The sequence below is a fragment of the Ciconia boyciana genome, chromosome 13 (assembly GCF_034638445.1).
Source record: "Ciconia boyciana chromosome 13, ASM3463844v1, whole genome shotgun sequence".
NCBI classification, from domain to species: Eukaryota; Metazoa; Chordata; class Aves; order Ciconiiformes; family Ciconiidae; genus Ciconia; species Ciconia boyciana.
Window position 1 is genome coordinate 10311830 of NC_132946.1, and position 26277 is coordinate 10338106.

Consider the following 26277-nt stretch of genomic DNA (forward strand, 5'->3'; position numbering starts at 1 on the left):
AGTGGTCTCAGACGCTGGCTCAGATGCTTCAGTTCACATAGGAAGAGATGAAGGGCTGAATGTTTAGCACTGTAATCAACAAGATAACATGCTGCCAAGTACAAGGGTACTTTGAGTAATACTGCTATTCTAAAAATGTGCTTTATTGATGCATCTTTACTCTGCATGCACTGTAGAGATGCCTGGATAGCCAAACCAGCCTCCAACTTGGGGTGCATTTATTTCTGTTGCCAGACCGAGGCTGCTATGGAGAACATTTCAGAAGTACTAAATATCCAAAAAAGTTACTAAGAGCTGCAGATGTCACAATTCTCCAAAAGCAAAAGCTGCTTTATAGCCTTAAACCCAGGAGGGAAGGTGGAGAAGGAGTAACCTTAGCTGCTGTGGCTGCACAGAGAAAGGGTGGGTCTCCCATCACTAACATTTGCCAGGTTGAAGAAAATATTATGTTAACACCAGATGTAAATAACATTTTTAAGCCACAAAAATTTCAACATTTCACCCCACCCATTTGTGACCATGTGCAAAACCACTGCTTTGCCAACCACTGATAATTTAACAGTAAAACAGAGAACTGGGATAGCAAACCAGAAAGATAACCTTCAAAATTTATATAAATCTCAAGCTAATGTGCTGGCAAAGTGAGGAAAGGTAAGGAGAAAAGGTTATTTGAGGGATTTAAGAAAGAAGCACACATCTGAAATTCTCAGAGAATGCAGATTCAAGAAAAACACTGATAAAGTTCCTTTTTGGACAGGAAAAAAGATTCCCTGTGAAGCATTAAGAGTGGATTGATGTCTGGCTTGCCAGATAAAGATATTCTGAGCAAACAAAACCGCATACAATGTCAGTGACAATACTGAGATAAAAACCTCAGGCACTGGCATCTTAACAGATGTTGTACTGCAAAAGCTACCTGTGCTGTACTCCCACTAGATGTATAGACATGATCTACCAGTGCTTCAGTTCAGGATAACATTCGAAAGGGCACTTTAAAGAACGCTGTATTATTTGCCTAGTGCCCAGTACATTATTCTAGTGGCAAGGCCTGCATTTCAGAGCAGCAGTGCAACAGGTGGCTTCATATGGGGTGTTAGGTCAAATTCAGCCCTGGAAAGTCAGTATCTTTTATACAGGCTTTCATGTCCAGCACCAGCTTATGTATTGCCAGGAAGGAAATATCTGTAAGAGACAGCTCTGAAGTCTGAATCTCAGTGAGACATAGAATTGTTAAATCAAGTCAAGTCAAATTGATGAGAAGTCAGACAGAGCGCGAGAAAGAGTGGAACTGCCTTTTGAGCCAATGGATTTGGTGATCCTATTTGCCATTACACAGCTTCCACCAGCCCTGCTGGCTTTGGGATTTCTAAGTTCATAACCATCAAGAGGGCACAACCGGGTCTCAGGCATTTCTCACAAAGCTAGAGTGTTGTATGTGAAAGTTAAGTTCTTTGTTTCAGTTCTAAGAAGAGATTTTCCTGCACTTCCAATATTGCATTTCAAGCCTGCACATTGCAAAAACTGAGAAGTTTTGCAAAAGCAGATGGACAGCTCGAGTCTGGTTTACTCACTCTATGCAAACTGTGTTCTCTCACTTTTTTCTCCCAGTCACCTACTTCAAAGGTTCTGTCATTTGGTCAACTGCCCAGGTGAAATCTGGGCAGGTCATGGTAAATTTGACAGCGCAAAAATCATCCCTGACATAGTTTATATAGAGTGGTAGTCACCCATGTTTTGCAGGGGATGAATCTGGGCCAGTGGCTGAAACAAGGAAATTGCTGTTCTCCCAGGTAGTTCTGGCACCTGAAGAATAACTTGAAAAAGTGCTGAAGCATTTTTCCCAAAGGTTGAACTTCTTTCTAAAACCTGTTGGTTATAATTATTTCCACCTGCCACCAGAATAAAAACCTGAAGACCTATTCCCTCCACTCCCACCTCTGCACTCCTGGCAAACACTTTGCTGCCCAGGGACCTCGTTTAGAAGTCATCACTTTGGTTTCATATTAACCAATGCTTCATCTGGCTGCTCACAGAGGAGAATAATTTTAAGTAATTAATTTTCCTCACAGCCATTTTGTCTTCAGTTTCCTTTCTTAATATCCACAGGCAGCAGCCCCGGTATAGACCCAGTGCAGGACCTGGCCATGTAAGTTGTTAGAGATGAAAGCTGTGAAGACAACAGATGAGTGAAAGGACAGCTTTATCACTATTAGGCTGTCTACCACATTTGGATTTGGCAGGAGTTCAAGGACTCAGGATTTTGAGTGGTTATCTTTGCTAACAACTCTCCTAAAGAGTCAGGAGTGCGGGTCTGCTGGAGGAAATGCAGGACAGAGTTAGACTGCCTGTCTGCTGCTGGCTGATTGGGCGGGAAACATCGACCTGAGAAAAAGGTTTACCTACTTCAAAGGGCATCCCCTTTGAAGTTTCAAAGGAACATTTAAATTTTTAGAGGAATATTGCTATTTAGCATTAACAATGTTACCTTGACCATCAGAGGACAACACAATGAAACAAGAGCAGGTCAATCAATACTTCTTTGCTAGCTCATTTTTCTTAATTTCTGAGTGTGATTCTGACTGACAAAGACAATCTCCATAAATTACAGCAAACTGCCACCTGTTTAAAGGACCAGTCCCAGTCAGATCATCTCACTGGAGTCTGTAGCCACCCTTCCCCAGGTGCTATTTCTATAACAATACACATTTAATTCAAGTTCCAGACCAAAACCTCTATTGAATGTGTCTCATTTCACCGAGTCTTCACAACACAGGCTTTTATGGAAAATACGGTTATGCAACCCTTATCCTAAAATAGTGCCAAACAGCAAAACACAAGTAGTTTCACTGGGTTTCTTTTAAGTTCCTTTGTTACACCTGATTGCTCATAATTGAAAATGTAGTTGTATCTGCATTCCTGGCTCCATCAATAAGCCACTCTATTTTCTTACTATTCTGAAGCACTCCCCAAGCTTCCGCTAATAATTTTGCTTGACCTTTATTAAAGACCAAGCATTAGCTGGCAATTAGATTTGGTGATCCCTCTGGTGATTGAGGCTCAGTGATTTGCTGTAAATTAGAAATAGTTCAAATGTTTCATTATGTTTATTCTTTATACAAGCTTTGTGGCCAGGTAAGCACTGACATGACATTCACTGTTAAATGATCTCATTAAACTTCTTAATTTAAGTGGTGCAACACTTCACCTGCCACATTATCCAAGGACTCCTGCAACGCACATTAAACATCCAGCATCAATAGATGCTCTACAATAGTTCACCTTGTTGGGAGTGAAATTTCAGTCCCTGAACATAAGGTTGACTACCTGATGCTGTTTGTCAGAGACAATAAATAATGCAAATAGATACCCATGTAAAGTAAGAGGTTAAAGACACAGCTTTCGCACAGAGTTTTGAAAGAGGCTCTCAAAAGAAAAGACTTTAAATCATTAAAAAATGCCACTAAAATTAAAAAAGTTAAGGAAAAGGAAGGAAGGTGTTGATTTCTTTCATTTCTTTATGAATGCAATGACTGTGAGAGATTATTTCTTGAGGACCCTGAAGGCATGTGCCCTTTTTTTACTCACAACCCCAGAGCAAAAGGAGGGCCCGTCACACAACCTCCCACCTCAGAGTCACTTGTAGAGGTTGTCTTCAGCCATTTCATCCCTCATTTTCCTGCTGAGAATGTTTAACAGAGCTGAATGGAGTCGAGGTTGGATAACACACCACATCATTTCACTTAGGCCAATAAATACCATATTGCCTCATGACTAAAGGGAAACACAGTATTTTTGTTGGAGGCGCCTTTATGTCCAGACTCTGCCAGCAATTTCTACTGCAGTAACAACTAGAAGTACAGGGATTAGGACCTCCTTTGTGCTAGGTGCTGGAGCTCCAGACTCCACTTCACAAAATAAACATTAAGGCATGAGGAAGAATAATAGGGGTATCTGAATTGTCCTGGCTTGCGTATGTTTTATTTTACACATTTTTAATTGTTTCCCTCACAAAATGAATGGTTCTAATATTTTTTCCCCACTGCCTTTATATAGTATGATCCTTGACATCTGCTTCTGGACGTCTCTTCTGAAGGACGAAGGGCTCCTAGCAATTGTAATGTAGCCTGCAAACATACCAGACTGCTCCCCAGACAGATGTAGGCTTCATCATATAGCATTAACCCCACATACTGAATGCGTTTTTCTGACTTATAAGGCTGGATTAGCTTTTATTATCAGAAGAGAAGTAGTAAAGGCTTCAGTGTTACAGATGGAATAGCAGATGGGAAGTGAAAGCTTAATGTGAAGCAGCTCTGGATAAAAACTATTAATCCACAAAAGTCATATGTTCTTATGCAGGGAAACCTAGCAAAAACCACTGCAATATGACTAACCAGTGAGAGAAGTGTAAACTGCCCCTAGCCCACTGTCTGAAAAATCATGGCATGAGGTCTGAAAGAAGGAAAAAAACCCCCTCAAACACCCTATTTACTACTTCCTGGAAAAACAATCAGCTCTCTATGGGGTATGCAGAGAGGTAACGCCTCCCTAAAGATTATAAAGAATATTAATTTATAGCATCTCCACTATGAAAATGAAATGGACTCATAGATGTATTTGATGAGATAACATTTTCCAGGGTTTATAGCTGTAATATTCCATACTCAAAAAAATTTGACAGTATCTGTAAGTTACTGTCATTAAAGTTGTAGCACTGAAAAAGGCTTTTTACTTTTTGTTGAAGTGCACGGTGTAGAGAGGAAGCACATTTCCATCAGTTCTGGTAACAGAATACTTTGAGAGAATGGGAAGCAAGCACTTCAGACGCCTGCCCGGCTGCCGAGAGCCCACCATGCAGCTCTGAGAGCGGCTGCAATGGAAAAGCACGACATTCAAGAATTTCCCCCATGAAGAAACGAGTGCCTGGAATTTTTCCAGATGAATGGCACTTGTTTAGAGTTTGAATGACTGCAAGATACCATGGCATTATTACAAAGAATCCATTAACACCAAACTGACTACAATCTACTCAACAAATCTTGTGATTGTTTATGGCCATGCATAAGTGACTGATCCCATTTGGCCTTGTGGTTTAACTTGTTCAACAGGGAACTAAGAGCAGTTGAGACCGCCACAGGTCATGGCCTCAGCATTACACAATGTTTAGGGTGGACTCAACACCACAGAAGGATAACTGGATACATCTGCTGGAACTAGTCTATAATTATACTAAACCTTCAGCAATTATTCTCCTACAATTTATGTTACTTGAATCAAAGTGCCATCACCTACCTCTTCCTTTATGGTCCTGCATTAGTCTACTTTTTATCATCAGTGCAGCATTCCTCACCAGGAAAGTGAACGGTAGGGAATAACAAGCTCGCTTTTCCCAAAACTCAAGAGATATAGAGAGAACTACATACTCTCCCTTACAAGCAAGGATAATATGTCAAAATTGTTAGGCCTCTTCCTGTTGGACACCAAAAGTATTTAAATTGAATGCAAAATGAAATATGATTTCTTAATTCAAATCGCCATGTTCCAATATCATGCAATCTGTGACTTGTGCTCTTCCTTACTTTTTCTCCCCAAAATGTGTTGCATTTCACTGACAGTGCTTAGAAATGAGCACCAGCAATAAAGCCTTTTGTCAGTTCTCACAAAATCCTTCCTAAGGCATACGCTCATGGGTTTTTTCATTTTTCACTTCAGTGGGGATTTCTGCCTGAGTAGCAGCTTCAGGAAGGGACCCATACTTTGAGAGAGATCTTGCGGAAACCTAATCAGCGAAAGGGAGTGAAAGCATCTAATATATTTCTTTTCTATGAGTATTAAAAGCATGTTATGTCATCACTCATCAGAAAATCGCCCAAGAAAGTTACTTCCCCTTTCATCAATTCATTTCAACATACAGGGAAACAGAAGTCACAAGGAGAATTTCCTCTTTCCCTCTTCTTGATAATTCTTATAGCCTAAAACCAGCAAAAAACTTGTTTTTTTGGGAGGTCGGGTCTTTCTGGGGGTTTTTTGGATTTTTTTTTTTTTTTTTAAACAGACTATCTATTTTTGCACAATGTAGTAAACCTTACAGAATGCAGCTGCAGGGCCTGGGCTATGTAAATCCGGAAAAAAATATAATTTCACTTAAAATCACAAGCCTTGTCACGTGGTGGTGTGTGCAGGTCTTTGTCTGACGCCATCTGAATAAAGATATTCAGGCAATGGTTGGTGCTGAAGATATAATTGACTCCTACCGAGTTATTTGTCACTTCTACTATCATTATCCTTCACAGAAAAAGTACTAAAAAAAGGAAGAGGAGAACATTACCTTCATTGAATCTATTCATACCTTCAACACTTTCTGAGACATCAAGTCAAACTGTTGATCAGAGCCCTGGGAGGGAGGAATCTCTCCATGCCTGGGGTTCGTTTGCTGAGCTCCAGTACTTCCTGCTACTTTACTCGTCCTCTCTTGTAGATGTCCCTTGCTGGAAATAACGACTAAATAGAGCAGCCTCTGCTTCCTCAGTAAAAGTGAAGAACCAGTGCTGCTAGCCTGCTTACAGCTGCAGTCCCTCCTAGGTAAGCAGCAAACACACAGGGTACAGTAAGGTGATTGTCTCCTTGGCTGAAGCATGGCTTTAGACTCACCAAGAGGAGTCTTCTGCTGTAAGACAGAAGAAACTGCCTCTCTGACCTCTGCTTCTTGCAGCACAGCACGGACATGTCATCCCTTATATCCTACAATACATATTTCCTTTAGGTACAGAACATGTACATTCTTAAAATACTAATTGTACCTGATTGGGTAGTCGGCAGCACTGAGGTTAATGAAGAAATCCCACGGCCAGTCATTCATCTCCATTAAGTCCCTCATGGTCTGCAGGTAGGTGGACAGAAGACTTGCTCCTCCCCAGATAGTTGCCATTCTCCAAGAAGTGACCCTCACATTTGGGTACTGGTTGGCAAACTGGAGCACTTGCCGGTGCAAGTAATTGGATCGCTTTACAGGAGAAAAAAGTAATACATTCAAGTTACTCTGTCCAAAATTGTCCCTCCCTGTATTCACTAACCACCAACTCTACTCCTTGACTCACTGAGCGTTGCCATTGCTTTGCCCTCACTTACTAGAGCACACAACCTTCTTTTGCTAAATGCTAATTGGGAAGTGTACAGAGACCCCTGTTCAATTCTTTTTATTACAACTACAGTAATCACTAATCAGTGTTACTAGCTGTTATTTATCATTTGTTATCAGTAGATCCCAAAGTGCTTTCGTAAAGGAGGTGACTGTTACTACCTCCCTTTTACAGTGTGAAATAAAGTAACTTGCCCAAGGCACCTCGGGTCAGCTCTCCATCCAGTGGGCCACTACTGTCAGTCTGCATCAACTTATCAATTACTGTTAACTAAATGTACAACAGACAGACATGGATAGATACTCGTAGACATATAAGGAGAAATGAAGGCTGTTACACAGAAAAGGTAACAAGAAAGAAAAAACAAAAAGAGGCTCCAAACATATAACAGATGGAGACGCAAAAAGTGACGTGCACTCTGTGCAGCAGAGGTAAAGAGATGAAGAAGGTGAAAAAGATGGGTAGACTGACAGATGGCGAGACAGGCAATTTATAACCAGTGATATATTACCTTGTCAACATGAATGTAATAAAAATGGTCTTTATGGTAAATAGCCTTAAACATGCGTTGGAGCTGCCGAGAAGCTCTGCCATGAACAACCAAGACAAATGCGATCCTGACTGGGTTGGCTGGCATGTATTCTACGGAGTCCTCATCCCACTGTACATTGTTGTTGGCTTTTCCTGTTCAAAAACAAAACACAGGACATCTCTGAGCGTATCCACAGGGCAGGGGTGACGAGAGCAGTACACATTTCACCTTGGCTCTTTCTTCAAAAGCAGTTTCTAAGGAGAAGCGAGAACTCACGAAGGGTGCCAGCCTGTGTGCCATCAAGGTCGTACTCCTCTCCTCCATCACCATAGAGGGACATCACCCCATGGGCAGCAGCCATGCCAGCCTTCCCCACACAGCCCTGCCTGCGTGCCCCAACCTGGATAAGGCTGCATGAACACGGATAAATACCCAAATGTTTATGAGTCGGACCAAGCTCTACCCGGATACGCACATTTGCATCTTCAAAGGAATCACCTCAAAGTTTCTAAGCACTGTTCAAAGTATTAAAAAAATGCCAAGGCAGACTTCCCCCCTGCTCCCCCAGCAATGAAACCCCCTGTTTATCAAAAGATGCTCGTTCCCATGATCAGCACAGCTCTGCTGAGAATCTGGTGAAACTCTGCTACTTAACAGCTGATGAGGGTTATCTCAACTGATAGCATTTATTTGTAACAGCAGATGTATCCTGGAACATTTAAATGGCAACCTGCATATCGTCACTTGTTCACGTAGGAGAGGAGCTCTTACAATCCTATTTAAAATTTATGCTCATTTTTATTTTAAACAGAGGAATTTCTGGCCTCCATTTTCTAACGCAAACACCATAGTGTAAGGTCAAGACAGGATGTACTGATTAACTGCAGGGTTGGAGGGACATTTTTACTCAGTAATTTAAAGTGCTTTGGTTGTGGTTTGTGTAACAGCTCTTCAACTCAAAAACCTGAACATAACATAAGAAAAATACAATTTTATCCAAAAACTGACATTCATTCTTCAGTTACACAACCTCGAGTACTCTGACCTTGTAAGGACTTTTCTCAAGAAAAATGATTTAGGAAGAACCTGAAATTTTGAATGTAAGCAGAACAAGGAAGGAAAGTTTTGAGCTTTGGCTCAAAAAAACCCTCCTGCCCCAATTTTTGTCTTGCATATTTTAACTTTTTTCTTTTTTAAATAAAAGGCAATATCATTGTCTCAAAAGTTACTCAAGTCCCCTGTCCCCCCCCAAGGTACAATTTTTCAAAGTCCTAAGATCTGAGCTGTTACTTTGGTTTATTTCCTCTAAAAGGTAAATCCATTTGACAATCTTGAAAAGTCTGAACTTCTGATTACACTGAAAATACATATTTAATTACTGGAAATGCATGTAAACATGGGCAGGACTCAAATGTTTATTTCCCACTACAAGTAAAGGTTTGAAAATGGCCATGCATGAGCTGAACCAGCTCAAAGCAGCAGCTGCAATCATGTGTGAGAATGTTAACACAACTGCCTTCAACCATATGCCACGCTTTGGCCAAACAGGATACTTCAAACTCAATGCACACCTATGTTCTCAATAAATAACCAGCTCAACAAAACTCCCCTGCCAGGCTAGAAACCACAGGTGGGACAGGACTTTAACCTGCTTTGTTTGAAAGTGGTGTCTCCTCTGCCCTCCCAGAAAAAGAACAGAATTGGGTTTTACGCTCTTTTATAGGAACTGCTAACCAGCTTTATTTTTTTCCTCACCATCAGAAAAGCTGTTTTTTCCCTACCTTCCCAACAAAAGCCTGGTGAGCCAATTAAGTGTCTGAGTGAGTCAGAGATAAATTGATGCCATTTAGCAGATTCCAGGTGTCCAGGGCAGATATTCATACTATTACAGGTTGGAATTTCCTGACTGACTTAAATTTCAAGGGCACTCAGAACAAGACCCTCAGCAAACTTGGGAGTATAAGAGGTGGATCTTCTAACAGCTAACGAAACCCTCAGGTTTGAAGGAAGTGTGAAAGCCTGAGCAGCTCCTAGCTCAACCATCCGCTTTTCAACTTGTCATGGATCCTCTGTTTCTTCCTGAAAACACCGAATTTTCACCTGAAATGCCACCTCACTTCATCAGGTTTCTCTAATAAATTCCTGTAGCGACTTATTTTCCTCTCTGCTATTTTCCTATTCTAACCTCTTTTTCCATGTGCTCGCTCCTTCCTTCTCTCTTAGCTTTAGGTTTTTATAGTCCCATTTTCCACCTGCATACTATTATGGCTTCTTTAATCTAATCCTATTCTTGGCTGCCTGGAATTTCACAAAGGTAAGAATGTTGTATTTTTTCCATCTGTCCGAATATCTGCTACTTCTGCTCTATACTGTTACTTCCCCGGTTTTAGCCCGGGGCTGATTAGCACCCTCTATTTTGCAGACTACTCCACTGATACAAAACCAGCGTGGTTTGCAAATAAGATTAAATTGGCAGGAAACATTCAATTGAGTATCTGCTTACTAAAAAAATACAGTAGGACTTCAGAGCTGTATGAACCATATCAAGATCTGAATAGCTCTAGCCACTGCATTTCTGTAAAACCTGTGCATACCAAAGTCTTCCACATCGTGTTAATGCCTGCATATTAATGACCTGCCTCTCATGTAGGAGCACATCCCCTTCTGGGTGTTAGGACAGAAGACAGAAGGTGCATCAGATGATTTCACTTAACATCGTATAATTCAGCAGTGATAAAAATCTAAAAGGATTTTAAGGTTGTACTTGCATTTGATAGCTACTTCAGTGCTATCACTACTTTGCCATTTTGCCACATGCACTAAAGCTCACTCAGGACGCTAATGCAAGTGGCCTCCACCCTCAGTCACTTCAGCCCAACAAAAAGCAGTTGCCAAGATCGCCTTTCTCTCCCTGGTCCCAAACAGCCCTTGACAATACTTTCACCTCTGTTCACTTTTCTCCTTCTCACCCCCCAGGTACAGAGGAGTCACAGGCAGCTTCCTTCCTCTGCGGCACTCCCTACGCTCAGCCTTCACTAACGCTCGTCACTTCTCCATGTGCCATCATCTGCCTTTCCAAGAAAAATGAGTCAAGCCAACAGAGGAGAATTCCCATCTTCTCTTCCTGCACTGGTTGCTTGGGGCAGTCTCAGTGGGAGCTGAGACTGATGGAGCTGCACCCCATCTCACCTAGAAAGCTTCTCTGAGTGGGGGCATTGCCTGTCGAGTGAACTTCCCTACACATTTAGGGAATTCCCTTTTTCTAGGATAACTTACGTAGATTGGTGTTTTATAAAATGTAATAAAAAGCTCACAATGTTAATACAGGTAAAACAAAAACCATGAGGAATGTTATGTTACAGTTACATCTTGGGAGCACAGCTCTAGCCTCGGAAATGCCTTTGCACATATGGGTGAGTGGGGAGAGTGAATGGAGTGTCTTCTTTCTGGCCATCTGGCACAGGTGAAACAGTAGCTCTGGCCTGGAAGCAGCAGGATTTGTCTTAAACTTCCTTAAAGTTTGCCATTTCATTACACAATGGAAATGGTCGAGAGAAGAGTGACTTCTCATGCTGCCTTGCTTCAGAGAAACTGCCACATGGAACCTCAACAGAAGTGGCAGTGCTCACCCAGCTCATAACAAACATTTTCTAGCCCTTGTATCCAAGCGTATTTATTTTGCTATCCTACACTGAAAACAAAATGTGGCATGTGACCAAATGCCTTTCACAAACTTACTAAGAAAAGTGAAAGTTGCCCTTCTGGCTTCCTGCTCAAAGCATGACAGGACTGACATCGACGTGTGCTAGCAGGAAAAACCGTACCTATTTTTACAGGTAACAGGGGAATCTCAGCTCTAGGGCAATTTCAACTGGCACTTTCCAGAGCCCAGAGAAATCAATACTCATAATTAAGAGTTTAATCTTCAGCTATTGCAGTATTCCTAAATGCCAGAATAATAAACATTGTGCAATCATTTTCATATTTGTTGTCGTGTCACATTATGCTCAATCATTCACCAATGTAACTCAGAGCCAACCTGCTAATCTTTTACTTCTATTGCTAATTAATGACACCATCAGACTTCTCTAGCAGCATGAAGCAATCTTTTAATTAATTTTGTGAGCCATATTACTTTTTGTAGATCAATCCATCAACTTCTATTCTCAGCTTGGTATTATCCTGGCCATTCAACAGAATACCTCTGCGCAGAGATACCTGGATTCTGCTGACTTCATCTGAGTACAGCTGCGTGTGCGTACTCTGCCTTGACAGCATGAATCAATGGATAGAGGACATCAGAAGAGCTATTGCTGTGTAGTTCAGCACACTATTTACTGCTATTACATCCATAAATGCAATCAGAAGCCCTGTCATCATAGCGGGAGTACTAGCCATAATCACGCCAAAGAGGCAGAGCTCTGCAGTCCCTACTTAAACTCATAGGAGCAGCCCCATTCCCTTCAGCGGGACCATTTCTGCAACAGCTAGCTGAGTGATAGTTGCCGAACTCAGATTTCCACTATAAACTCCTTCTTTTCAATTGCTCACAACTCATAACAACACAGCAGGTTGAAAATTTCCAGGCTTGGCTTTTGTCTGAAAATGTTTTCCATTTTGGTTAGAGCAAAAACAGTTTTGCCTTTTTCAAAGGGCGACAAGACTAAGAAAAAAAAAAATTCCTTCATTTAGAAAATCCAATTTTTGTAACAGACCTAGTAATAGAAGTAGTTGGAGTTACATAAAAACAACAAAAAACTTCACTGAGCAGTTTACCAGTGAGCTATCAGGACCTGGCAAGAAGTCTTTGTCGGAGGGTTTGATAATAGGAACATTTATCTGGACTTATCCAGAACTCCTGCTGGAGTTAAGGCCCAATGATCCATTACAGCAAGTGTCTCACTTGCCATCAAGTTCAAGAGGGGATGTTTTGTCTTCCCACAGTACCCTCCAGTGAAGACACCTTGCACAGGCAAGGTAACTCCTGAAACACAACGTGTGTTAATCATACTTAGATGAAAAAGCAATTTTTCCTATGCCAGAACCTAGAAAACTATCTTTAGCAACATTAATCCCAACTTTGGGATGCCAATTTTCACCTCCAGTATAGGAAATTATTCATTTGTTTCATGGTGGCCCTTGTGGACATCTTTAGTGAAAGACAAGATTTTAGGTGAGCACTCTTTTTTTTTTTTTTTTTTAAATTATTATTACTATTTATATGCGAAATGCCCAGTGGTCTATTCACAGCATAGAAGACCCCTCTGGCAAATAAGGGTATTCACCAAAAAGTGGGCTGAGCAGCATGTGCAATTCTGGTGAATGTGTATACTGACAACCAACCGGCCACACAGAGCTCTGTGTATCACAGACACGTCCCACTCACTGCAAGGCCATCGCCTGCTTTCCTGTGCCTCTAAGAAGCGGCATGAGCTGATCGTGGTCAGCATCTCAGGGAATCAGCACCTTTGCACGCCAGCTGAACCAAGCACATCCACCGCCCAGGTCAGAGAGGGGCTGGGTTTCACCTCTAGCAAAACAAACCAAGTTCCTGATGAAGGTAATTAACATGACCAGTCATACACGTGGCTTCTTTTAGTGGATTTTAACTTGCTCAGCAAAGTAGGAGAGGTGAAATCAGCTGAAAAGATCTTCTGTGCAACTGTCCCCAGGGCACAGGGATTTGAGAGGGATGCTTATGGTTTACAGAATGAAATGTTGCTAGTTATGTTCCACAGATTTCCTTAAAATTGCTGTTACCCATACTTTTTATCTGTGAGTTAGCGTTGAGCACTTTGGATGAAATTTCAGAAATGATGCTGCTATTGAAAAGTGGATATTCAATTTTTTTGCAGTAATGTTTTATCTCAACAACCCTGCTCTAGTATTTTTCATTCTCAGACTCTACCATGAATTAGAGAAGTAATTGATGATCCTCTGTAAGTTCATATGATCAAGTAACCCATAAGCAAAAATCAATGCAAGGTAGGCGGGAAGCAGCAAGACATAATTTACAAGCACTCAATGACTAGTCCATTTAACATTAAAGAGACAGATTTCAGTAATGTTCTTTCCATGCTGAGCAGAAGCCCTGGCTTGGAACAAAGGGGCTGCTGATGTGGGCATGCTGAGTCTGCTTTAATCATTTCAGAGGGTGACAGTATAAACTTAGGGCAGTCGGAGGAGAAGAGCCACTGCCTTACAGCTGGACGATTCCCTTCAGGAGAGCACTGGAAGTTTCTCTACAGCGAGTTTGTGAACTGATAAGCAGCTCTAAATCCCTGCAGAATTTCACATAACAAGGGAAAAACTCACTGTCATTACAGATTTAAGTTGAGTTCTGCTGCAACCCCTGTGCTGGAGAAATTTCTACATTGGCTATGAACAGAAAAATAAAGTGCATGAAAGAAGGAAGGTAGGAATATAGAGGACACACGTAGAACTGTGTCATATTCTCAGCTGGATCATAAGAAGATGAATTGTTTCTATCTTTCCCCAAGGGGGAGGGGGGGGGGGGGAAGTAATTTTCTGTTTTGGAATTTGAAAGAAAACATTTCCGTCCCAGCTTTGTCATCCTTCTGTTAGAGCTATTTAACATTTGTGCTGCATGCACCACTTCCAAGACTCACTCAAGAACCCATTAGGGCAGGTATCGTCCATTAAGCAAATCCAGAAAGACACCCTGCACCAGAAAACTTTGCGGATGTTTTTCACATGATTTGAAGGATTCATTGTAATTAAGAAATATAAGAACCTCGAGAACAACGACAGAAATCTTTTGTATCACAAAATCTGTGAAAGCAGTTGGGATAACAGTTCAAAATCAACCTCAGTACAGAACTTCAGGTTATGTGTATGCATGCACATGCATGTGCTGCAACAGCACATTCATATCCACTAAATTTCAAACAAAACCAGGGAGCATTTGCTTTGAAGCAGCCTGCCATATTTCAAACAAAAACTTCGTTCTGTCTTGCAGTCAGTCTCAAGTAGTTACTGAAACCATTTTTATGATTTGCAAATGACCGACTAATTATCAGATACTGCTATATTGCACTTGCAACACACACTAAACTTAATTTACTATGATACTGATCTAGGCAGGCCAATAATCTCAGTAACAAGCTTGCTTTCTGACTATTCTAATTATGAAAATGGTAGCATTCCTGGGAGACAATCTCAATTATTTGTAGTTTTGCTGGAGTGTGTTAGCCAAGCATTTTCTCCCTTTTCCCACTGACTCTCATGAATAAATAACACTCAAAAGCAACAGTAAATTAATTAATGTTGAATTAGAATGAATTTCCTAATAATATTTATCATATCAATTAACAGCCAATTAGCACATCATGATCAGTGTTATTAGGGTGAATACAAAATGCCTTCTAAGTGAGCATTAGGTTATTTTTTACTATATTCAGTGACACTACTGGACTTTAGAGAGGTAATATAAAGCAGATCCAATAACAGACACAAATATTCCTCGCAAAGATTATTCACTCCTCTTGCACCTTATACCTTAGTTTGACTTAACATTTGGGAGGTAACACTCTTCAAAACCACAAAAAAGAGAAAAGCCACTATTTACAGGTACCTGTACCATTACAGCCCTAAGAAAATGCTCTAATAAAAGAGACATTTTTCCAGCTTGGCTCTCGGGACTAACCAGCAGCCCATTCAGAGTGGGATCCCCAGCTCAGAGTCAAAACTTGTGGAGACCAACGAGCTAATCACTGAAACCAGGAGTAATTCCTGAATGTGCCAGTTCTGTGACAATACACTCAAGACAAAAGAAAAAAAGCAGTCCTGTCTTTTATGGTTAACACATAAGGTGTGAAGGTTTTCTTCATGTGTGGAGCTACCCTCCTCCCCCAGTGAGCTCACTGCAGGGCAAGGCACTTCATTCGGGTCTTGTGGCCCCAGAGCTGACTCTGACCCAGCAGAGCGACTACGGTCAGGGAAACCTTGTGCTTGTTAGGAGGGGAGAGGTCACAGAAAGAAAAAGTAGTACTGAAAGGGTTGAGATGAGGCATGTGTTTGGATATCTTAGCCACCACTGTTGCTAAGGATGCTCCTTTCAACAGTTCAAAATTGATGAGAACAGGAATTTGTCAGATGAGGTAAGTCATCCCACCACTCCCAAGAAAACTGATGACACAAACCCAAACTAAAGCATTTATAAAACCTCATCCACTATTTGAATTTTCTGGACACAGCTACAGCCACGCCACCGGCACTCTGGCTTCTACAAAAACAGCACCGCGGCGCTGGGAGGTACCCAGCTCCTCTGGGCAGCTTGTTTAGCTGGTGCATGCTGGGGGCCACCAGCCACCAGCACATCCTTCCTGGAGAGCCTCTGCCAGGGCTGCGGGCGACCCAGCTGCAGGCAGTCCCCTGCCCCTCTGACCAGTGACAATGGTGGGATTCACACCACCCAAGTGCAGCAACATAACTCAGGTGCCTAATTTAACACATCATCCTCTCCAAACAGTCTGTGGAGACAGAAGGACTCTCCAGAGGCTGTTCAAGTGGTGGCAACAGAGGCAGAATTAGCCAGAGTGGCAACAAGGCTCCTTTACAAGGCTCCTTTCTGCTGATAGACTCAAGGTTTCTCTTAGGCAATAGTGGTGGACCATACCTACGTCAGCCTCCTCCTGGTACAGTACAGCTGTTGCCTGGGGACATGGGTGATGGCAGCCTAGAGGGAAGCCCAGAGGTGCTCCCAGGTCCTGCAGTTTGCCCTAAGGGCACCTAAATTAGACAATCGACTACTGATTTAGGTGGCCTGAATTACAGACCAGAGGATGCCAGCCCTCTCACTGCAGATGGGTTACGTCCTAACTTGGACACCAATGACAGGCTCACCACCATTCACACCAAAACCAACAATGGGCTTCAGAGTCAGCTCTTCTCTACACTGAAGCACTTTGCTCCCTTCCCTGCTAGAGAAGCCTTTAGATTTCTTGTGCAGGACAAGAAGAAAACATAGAAAATGTCCTTATTTCAGTTCAGGCTTTCTCTTCTGCCTCAAATCATCAGCAAGTTTAATCCTTCAAGGAACAGAAACTTGAAAGCCAACCAGTTACTACAGAGCAACCAAGGCATACATTAAGCAAGAAAGTAACAATATCAACATAACAAATAAGAGCAACAGAGGTCTATCAAGCCTCAAATTAGCATTTGAAACAGCCTTTGCTGAATCCAGTGCCTGTTTCTGTGTTTTTCAGTGTGTTTGGAGACTGGCGCATCTGTAACCTTTCCTCCATCTCTTCCTGTCATGCTCACAGCACGAATAATCAATACGGAGTGAAACATAAGCAATTACATAGTTAAAATAAGTCTCTACTTCACATAACTTCCCAGGAGATATTTATGCACTGCTGAGACTGCTAAGAAATGAATAGGTAGATAAAAGCATGTTTGTTACCTGCCTGATCAATGTCTTCCCATTCTGTTTTACTGCACTGTCATCTTTCAAGTCCTATGTAAAGTATCTTTTCCCCAGATATTCTTAAGAAATGAACAGTTAATCATTATAATAAGTTGGTGTAAGGCCAGGACCAAGTTAATTTATACCATAAGAGGATCTGGTCTGCTAACTTGAAATTAATCCTTCCCTTGAGATTCCCATTACATCTGTCTCCTATTTTTTGAATGCAGAATTGGAAGGACAGAGTCTGCCTTTATTCTGTGCCCAAGATAATTATGAACATAATGTTGGAAACAGACAAAAAAAGTCAAGACCTTCGCAGGTATTTTACATAGCTAGTTTAAAAAGGTCTAGTTAGGGACCAAGAATAAAGCCTAACACTAGCAAAAGCAAAAATAAACCCGCATACCTGTGCCTTGTGTCCATGTGTTGTAAAAGGTAAAAGTTTAGCCTTACATTTTAGCTGACACTAGTTGCATTGCAAGTAAAATTAACAGGAATTTCACAACAGAGTCAAAAGAGAGAGAAAAGATATATAGCACTGGGCAGATTCACTGTCTGGGCAGATTCACTCCAAAGCTGTCAGGCTTTGCTTCCTCTGCATCCCTTTGAGTTAAGCTTTATGGATTTTCAAAAGCTGCACGGCTAGGACATAGCTGAGCGCTTTTAAGAATCTCACACTGTGGCAATAAAAGATGCATGAGACATCAGATTCGTGTATGTACCATAAATACATATATGCCTCGTGTGTGTATACACACACTGTATACACTGGTAGGTTAGTTAAGAAATAATTGGAATTGAAATATTTAAACTAAAACGCCACAGAAACAAATGCAGTTTCTGCATTCAGAGTATATGTTTTTCAGCATGTGTGCTGACACATAACTATTGTCAAATATCCTTTATGTCAAAGGATACTGGTAAGCAATGGTTTTCCCAAAGGACCCAAAGTAAATCTCCTCCCAAGAAAGAGAGCTGCAGAAACATGGCCATTCCATTTCTGCAGGCTTTCCCCCATAGCACCTGTGATTTCTCGTTATCTCTGGTCAGCAAAACCAGCACGATACGGGGACATTAGCTCCAGCGTTAGCAGATCCACTTCCAGCTCTGCAGATCACAAGGCTCAGTTCAGCTGGTACTTCCAGCAAGACCAGGACATTTCCAGCCTCCCTGCTTAAAGCTCCCCAGCTTGTTACCCACTGCTTAAAGGCTCCTCAGGTGACAAAGTCCTTTTGATGAGCAGAAGTGGGAACCACTAGACAGGAATTAGAGCACTAAATACTTTTCAGAGATCCATGTGTTCCCTTAACATTGGCATTGATCTATACGATCATTTTACTGTTCTCTGTATTATGTGCATTAAATGAGCTAATTCTGTGTAATTTAAATTTCTAAAGTAGTCTATAACTTTACCCTGTATACCTCACAGTCCCTATATAAAGTACTTCTCATTTGTCCATCTGAATAGCAAGACATGAATTATTTTATCATTGATCCGTTCCTGTACTTCAAGAAAACTTGCTACCATATGTACTACTTAAAGGATGAGCATGAATAATTTTACCCAACACAGAAGAAAAAGAGGACCAGTCTTCTCTTAGTATATTACTTGTCAGACAGAGGAATGCAACATAATTATATTGTGACATTTCCAACAGCAAATAGATTCTACTGTAAGCAATTAACACTGGTTCCTTTGGCAGACTTCAAAAGATTACTCATATGGTATGCTAAGTCACAATAACATTTGAATAATAAATAACACTGCACTGCTTCAGCTAGATTTTAACATATATGGACAGGACAAAACACAGAAGAAATAGATGGATATTAATTCTTGCACACGTCACCCTTATACTGCAAAATGGTTCATTAACATGGAAAATGTTCAGGAGGTAAATCCATGCATTTTTAGAAAAAACAAGCACCAGTGACAATAAGTACTCTGGATCTAATGAAAATGGAGAATTTTGGTCTGTGCACTGCGTATTACAACCTACGTCTCTCTTCCTGGAGAGGAGAAAGGTAGGGCTGGGCTCTCCTTCCTGGCTGGAATGCTTTCCAGAAGCTGCTTCTGATCAAGAGGGATTAGTAAAGATGGTTTAAGAAGAAAAATCATCAGGCATTAATCCTCTAAACATTTCATAGTCAACATATCTTTAATACAATCCCTCTAATCCAATTAGGGTGCCTTGAAAATCGTATCTTGAATTCCATGCTTCATTGTGATCAGTTCTGTGCGACTGAAACATCCACTTACACGACAGCTGCTAAATGCCTTCTCTGCTTTCCAGCCTGCTCTCCACCCTCCGCTGCAACTAAACCCCAGCCCTGCCCTTGAAGAGGCTGACTCCAGCCAGCGGCATGAGCAGCAAACACGTGTGCCTAACACATCAGTCAGGGCGAGCGTTCCCAGCAATTTCAAAAGCAAGCTCGCCACGCAGAAGAGAGATTTTAGATATTAAAATCTCTTTCGTTCATAAACATACATAATTAAATACTCACGAGAAGCTGAAGACATAATTTTAACTCCCTGTTTCACAGCTGAATATCAGTTACTTAGAAACATCACTAATAAGAGTAAGCGGACTACAGCCTTAGCAGGTGGGTATGGACACTGGCCTTTTAACATTCATCCCTTTGAACCAACAGGGAAAACAATTCCTAATACAATGTTTTCACAAGCAAGGAACAAATTACTACTTGTTAGCTTGATTTTTAGCTGTTTTTAAATAGCTTGATTTTTAAATGTTCTCATGAAAATTATTTGGATTGGTTTTCACAAGGATGTATATCACTTACATTTATGGGCAAAGAATAGAAAGAAACAGCGTAGTCTTGTTGCTAAAATAAAGGACTTTCACTCTATTACTCCATCACGGTATAAAAAGATCCCATTAACATACCACTAGAGGAAAACAAAGGAAAATCAAATTGCTGGCAACGGAAAATGTTCAACAAAAGCAAAATGAAGTGATTTTTCTGTATTTCACTAGACATTTCAGTTTTGTTGTTAGAAAAACCCCAATGTGCAGAAAATGTCATTTTATTGACTAAATAAGTTACTGGTTGCTGTTAAAAGCATCTGGGGAGAATCTGTATGTGAAATACATTCTTGCAATAATACCATAATTTATAAACCAGAGTTATAAATTTCTCTCAGATTTCAACAAGGCTCTGATGCCCTTGGATGTCAAGGAGCTGCTTAAACAGTAACTTGTGGAAGAGTCCGCTCTATACTGCAAAAGATCTGTGCAATGTCTAAAATAAAAAAAAAATGCTGAACTTTTACAGACAAAAATAATAATGGATATTACTTCTAAAATTATTTTAGCTCTGCTCCTCAGAGTCTGTGTTCCCATTCTGCAACTCTCCACTTCATGTTAGCAGTCAGAGGCACTAAATCTGGCACCAGGCACTTGCCATTTACTGCAGTTGGGACTGATCCTGCCTTCCAACGGTGCTGCCCGTGTGCTGGCAAGGTTTTAGCAGAACCTTGGCTTCAGGAGGCTCTGCTTGTGCGCAGCTTATCCCACACCACTGAATTTGGGGAGTTTGGCAGAAGTGGGCATGATGTATTAGCATGGATCTCTAGGAATAACTTAACAGTGCAGCGTACTAAGAGACAGGGCACGTGTCCAAGTAGTTATGCATTTTAATAAGGTAAAACGAGTGCTAAAAATGCTTTGAAGCTCTAGACGTAATTCAGTAGCACTGACTTCCAATATAATTGGGTTTTTTTCCTGCCACCTGCTCACTCATACACAAGCTATTTGACCACTCCTATCACAAGCGGAGACTTAAAAAAAAGAAAAAGAGAAAAGAAAAAAAAAAGCTGGCATTCAGATGTAATTCAGTTCCTCCTCTAAAAAGATGGAGCCTCAAACTAAACAAATTCATTCACAACTTGGCTTTTATGGTACAGTAGGACATAAAAATCATCAACTGTCAGCAAAACTGCTAAGCAAAACTAATCTAGGAGACGAAAAAGTGTGAAACACAAGAAAACTCACAGATTGTAAAATGACATGTTTATTTAAAAAAGAGACCAGGGAGAATAACAAATATTGGCAGAGCATAGCAGTAACAACCGAAAGACTCCCTGGCTGTCAGTTGGTCAAAGCTTGCCATTAACTGCAGACACCTGGACTGAAGAGCAAGTGCTCTGCAGCCCTCCGACACCGAGCACCTGAGTGACAGCAACTAAATCTGCACATAGGGTAGGTTAAACCAGTCCTTCCCATAATTAATACTTTGAACATCCTCAGGAAGAGGAGGATGAGGAGGTGGAGGGGGAAGAGAAACAGGGAAAAAGCCCCAACAGGTTTGTTGCAAAAATAGCTACATACTTCACTATCTGCAAGGGGAGGATCAGTAAGGATCCTAATGCTAGCACCTCAAGTACAGAAAGATACAAAATCACAGCGCTGGAGAATCAGGAATTATTGGGGTCTGCAGTTATAGCAAGGTCTCCAAGTACCATTGCAGCTGCTGCTGCAAACACTGCTGTGTGGCTGTGGACTACCAGGAACTCATCCTTCTCATAGCTTAAAAGCTAAAAACCCCCAAAGATTATTTTTAATTGTAGCTGAGGTTAGGTATTACTTTTTAAGGCAAGGAGTTAGTTAATGAGTAGTAGCAACATAACTCTTTTCAGTTCATCTGCTGAATTCATTTCAGTCTATCTCCTGCTATGCAGCAGGAGTCACCCATCTGAAATTAATGGAGAATCAACAAGTGTAAAATTAGTATCAAAAGAGAATTAGCATGTCTGAACCAAATTCTGCTCAGTTTGCTCATGTTCCAGCTCTGAACAATTCTTGATCTATATAAATGCAGATTAACTTCGAGCTTCCTTAACAATCCCCCATTCTAGCTAAAAGAATCAAATACAACTGAGCTGCAATTCCCCTCAAATATAACTGCTTTTCCAATATCTTTATTTTGACATTAAAAGAATGATGAAAAACCTCTTCATATTAGTTCCCAAGACAGTATTGCTAGAAGGCGAGCTGTTTATCCATACACACACCACTCACTCTCTCCCTTTCTTCTGAGAGACTGACAGGGCAGAACCCATCACTGGCCCCCACTAAAACAGAGTCATTTCTGAGGATCCTTCTCCTTGTACCTCCCTCTGGAACCCTGCTCCCTACCAATCTGAGTGCCTGGGCCCTGCCACACTCACTTGACGTGCTGGAAGACTGTAGATCTGATTAATACTGTCAAAAATATGGGCCAAAGTAGCCCGTTGAAGACGCTTAGAAGAGTTTTCGGTGGTATATAACTTATTTTTCCCCCCAGGCAAAGTCGCGATTCCTTAGCAGATTCTGCCCATGCCTCCTTTTACAACTCTGCTGGTTTTGCTGTAACCTTGCTTTAAAACACATCGTTGAATTGTCTTCATATCTAATCAGTTTGAGTATTATCTATTTCTAGAGTCAGGAAAAAGTCTTTTTTTTTCACATTATAGAATCACAGAATACCTTGAGTTGGAAAAGACCCATAAGGATCATCCAGTCCAACCCCCTGCTCCTTGCAGGACTACCTCAGACTAAACCATATGACTAGGAGCGTCGTCCAAACACCAACATGCATTTACTTCAATGCATTCAGTGCCAGCCTGCTTGTCTATAAAACAAACCTCAGTGTGCAGATTGCGCTGCCTACTCAAGGACTGCGCAAAATAACCGGTTATTGAAAACACCGCATCTAATTCCTAAGGTTAAGAAGAAAGCATTGTATTTCCTATCAAAGCCAGGTTACTATTTAACTATTCTAGTTTATTCATGTTAAACAATCCCTTCCCTTTTTATGTTTACATTCAATGTAATGATACTGCTTATCATCAACTGAAAGTAGTTAAGATTACCACCAAAGTTCAATGTTAAAAGAAGAAACCCAGATAAAACATACCTCTAAGGCAGTATCTTCAAGAAATTTCCTCGGAAGGAAATGTTCTAGAATACTTCAGAATGTTATTTTGGAATAGGTAAAGTAAAAAACAGTTTGCTTACCACTCTGACCTTACTGTCACAGTAAGTACCATCTTTTCCTTAATGTAAAAACACTTTTAGTTTCTGGAATGACTCTTTATGTAAACTATTCCATGTCTTATGACACCAAATGCTTACTGTTCAACAGGACAACTTTCACAGAGTTGAAGACAACACCTGAAACAGAATGCCCGTTTGCTGCCAACTCTTTTATTAAAACAAAATCACTCTCCCAATCCAAAAAGACAACTAGTATGGAAAGGGTTAATATTATGTTAAATGAAGAAGTATTTAAAAATAACAATTACATCTGACACTATAATTACATTGCCCTAGTGTATAATCCCAAAAGAACACAGAGACCTTTTGCCAAAGGTGATTTGAGTGTTAATATGAAACCCAACGTGTGCTCATTTTAATTACATATGTGCCTGCTGAGAACATATGATAGAGTCCAAAAAGCTAATTCATTGTCAGCATGACAGCAGGAACTAATATTAAATCTTGCACACCAAATAAGTTTTCCAGATTACCAATTACGACACAAAAATAGGATGCATTGCAAATGTGGTAATCAGCATGAAAGTAAAATGAGAACAAAATATTGCTAAATAGAGCTCAACTCTGAGCCAGCAGTGGGTATAAGAAATCTCCAAATAGTTCATGCTTTCTCTTCAAAAGCAGCAGCATTCTGTTGGTCTAACTCTGACCCCACTTACACCAGGTTTGCACTGACTTTCACCGTGTTGATCCTTACCAGCACTGTAATAAAGTGGCAACACCGTTGTCTATAAATCTCATTAGTTAGTTAAAGTACACACTTCAATTGCTAATTCTCTTTAGCAATATTTAACATTTTGAGGTGGTTTTTTTTTTCCTTTTTATACTTAGCCTTAAATTTTCTGCATTTCAAAGATACTACTGAGTGTTTTTGTGTTCTTTTCTCATGAGTCCCTGACAGGTTTCTGGCACTGAAACCATGTTAACCCACACCAACATGCTAACGCGCATTTTTATTTACTTTTAATTATGGACATATTCATGCATCAGTCAGTATTTTCTAAAGAAAGTGCCTGGAGTATGAAGAGGAGAACCCAGAGTCAACGCACACCAACAAGCTAACTCTGGGGAAGAGAGACATAAACACAATTTTGAAGGCAGCAATGACCCAGCCAATACTTCTAACTGCATCTTTACCTGCCTTTTTATTGCTTTACTGATGCATTATTAATTAATAACTACTGAGCCTTCCCAACAGAGCATTTTAAATAACAGTTGAATTTCTTTATAGATGATTATGAATCATAAAAGTATGTCTGCATGTTCAAAGCAATAAACAAGCCCAGGTAGGGAGCCTGAACTGCTGGGGAAACTGCTCTTTGAAGCTTGAAGTTTTAGGGATGCTAAATGCTTACTGTGTAGTATTACACAATTTCCAGTCTAGCTTAATCCAATTAATGTGAAGAAATGGAGGACTTTCTGCGTTTTGCCTCAGCATAGGCAAATGCTGTTCGAAAGGAAGATGATGGCATTTTAGAAAAGCTGCAGGGTCAGTTAGGTTCACTGCTTTATCCAAATGAAGCTATGCCAATTTAGTCCAGCTAGCAATTATCATTTTCAGTTCTCAACTAGGATAATGAAAAGAAAATTGTCAAATCACAATTACTTCTAGTCAAGATTTATGGAAATAAAGAAATATGTTTCATCAGCTTTGAAATGTATTACTCAGGGATGATGCAAGGCTTTCACATTCTGCTTGAATTCTGGACAAACTCTGAAAGTTTTGAAGGTTTATTTAGGGCAGCTTTGTGCTATTGCAGCTGAATAGTTTTAGATACAGGTTGAAGTAAATTTGTAATGCTTGAAGATGAAAACTCATTTGGAGATCCTATTTATCCATAGGATAATTTTTTCCATCTCCACCTCAAAAAAATAAAAAGCCTCCTACTAGTCAAAGAAAATTCCAGCATTAGTGTTCAACAGTATTGCCATCTTTAAGGCAGAAAGGAACTTGCACTTCCTATTCACTCTTCACTAGGTTTAGTTACCATCTAAATAAGGATTTTATTTTTTTGCCTACTGACTGTGCTTAGTATTTCTTTCTAGTGTTTAAACTGGTACCTAGACAGCAAAAGGGCAGCTTCAGCTGTGCTTACTGATCCTATTATTGGCCTTCTAGCCAAATAATCCAGGCCCTTGTCATGTAACACTTAGTAGATGAGAAAAAAACCCATGTTATCTCTACTGCTTTCTGGGCAACGCAATACAAAATTATTAATCTGTATTTAGGCAAACTCTAGGCAAGAGAACATACATGAGAGGACATGCAGGGCAGAGCACAAGTGCACCAAGGCTTCACAGTACGTGGGCTGTTTCGATGGCCATTTGCATGGAATCAGTCTTACCCACTAGCTCTGAGGCACAAATCCAAATGCCACCCTGGGGTTTTGTTTCCAGGTCTTCCAAGGCCGTTTCTGTTCCACTGATCCACAGTGTACCTTCTATACCCTGAGCACAAATCAGTCAAAAGGTAGGCTTAGTCATGGGAGTAGATGCTCGATACGCCTTGGCAGACAAAGCAATTGGGGCCCTTCTCTTCTCTTCGCTGCCAGGAATGAGCCGCCCCCCAGGGCTCTGGAAGAATGTGTGTGTGCCCTCTGAGCACAGCCAGCATGTGAATGTCATCTCACCCTATTCTGCTCAGCCCTGGTGAAAATTTTTACTCACCTTTCCAAGCAAACAGAATTTGCTCTTAATTCCCCAGACAAACTACTACTATACTTTTTCTTTCTAATATTTCTTACTGTCTCCTAATCTTAATTCTTCTAGTTTACGGCTCAGTCCTTCTACAAGGATTCATAGCAAATAGAAAGAATAATATCTTTCCTACTTTCAGATATTAAGATGGATCATTATTCCTCCTGATATGTTAGAAGATATTTATCAGCCTGAGTTATGAGGCCTTTCTGACTGTGAAGATTTAAACATCGATTTAATGCCAACTTAAAGACTCCTAAAAGTGTAGGAGATTGCATTAGATAAATAATTTAACAATAAAAGGTATATCAAGGCAGACATTATTGCAACCTTCTACCAATCAATCACCATTTTCCATGTTTATCCAATTTTCATCTCAAGGCTCTGTACATCAAATTGCCTAGACATATACTACACAAC

The 26277-nt window shown here is 40.7% G+C and overlaps 1 protein-coding gene across 2 annotated transcripts in view; it reads right to left on the reverse strand.

Annotated features, from left to right (window-relative positions):
- XYLT1 (xylosyltransferase 1) overlaps positions 1-26277 on the reverse strand; it is a 206855-nt gene that overhangs the window by 62725 nt on the left and 117853 nt on the right. For both annotated transcript variants that reach the window (XM_072877552.1, XM_072877553.1), the window contains 2 exons: positions 7651-7823; positions 6801-7003 (listed from right to left, as the gene is read on the reverse strand). In XM_072877552.1, the coding sequence (XP_072733653.1) occupies positions 6801-7003; positions 7651-7823 (376 nt within the window). The remainder of the gene's footprint in view (positions 1-6800; positions 7004-7650; positions 7824-26277) is intronic.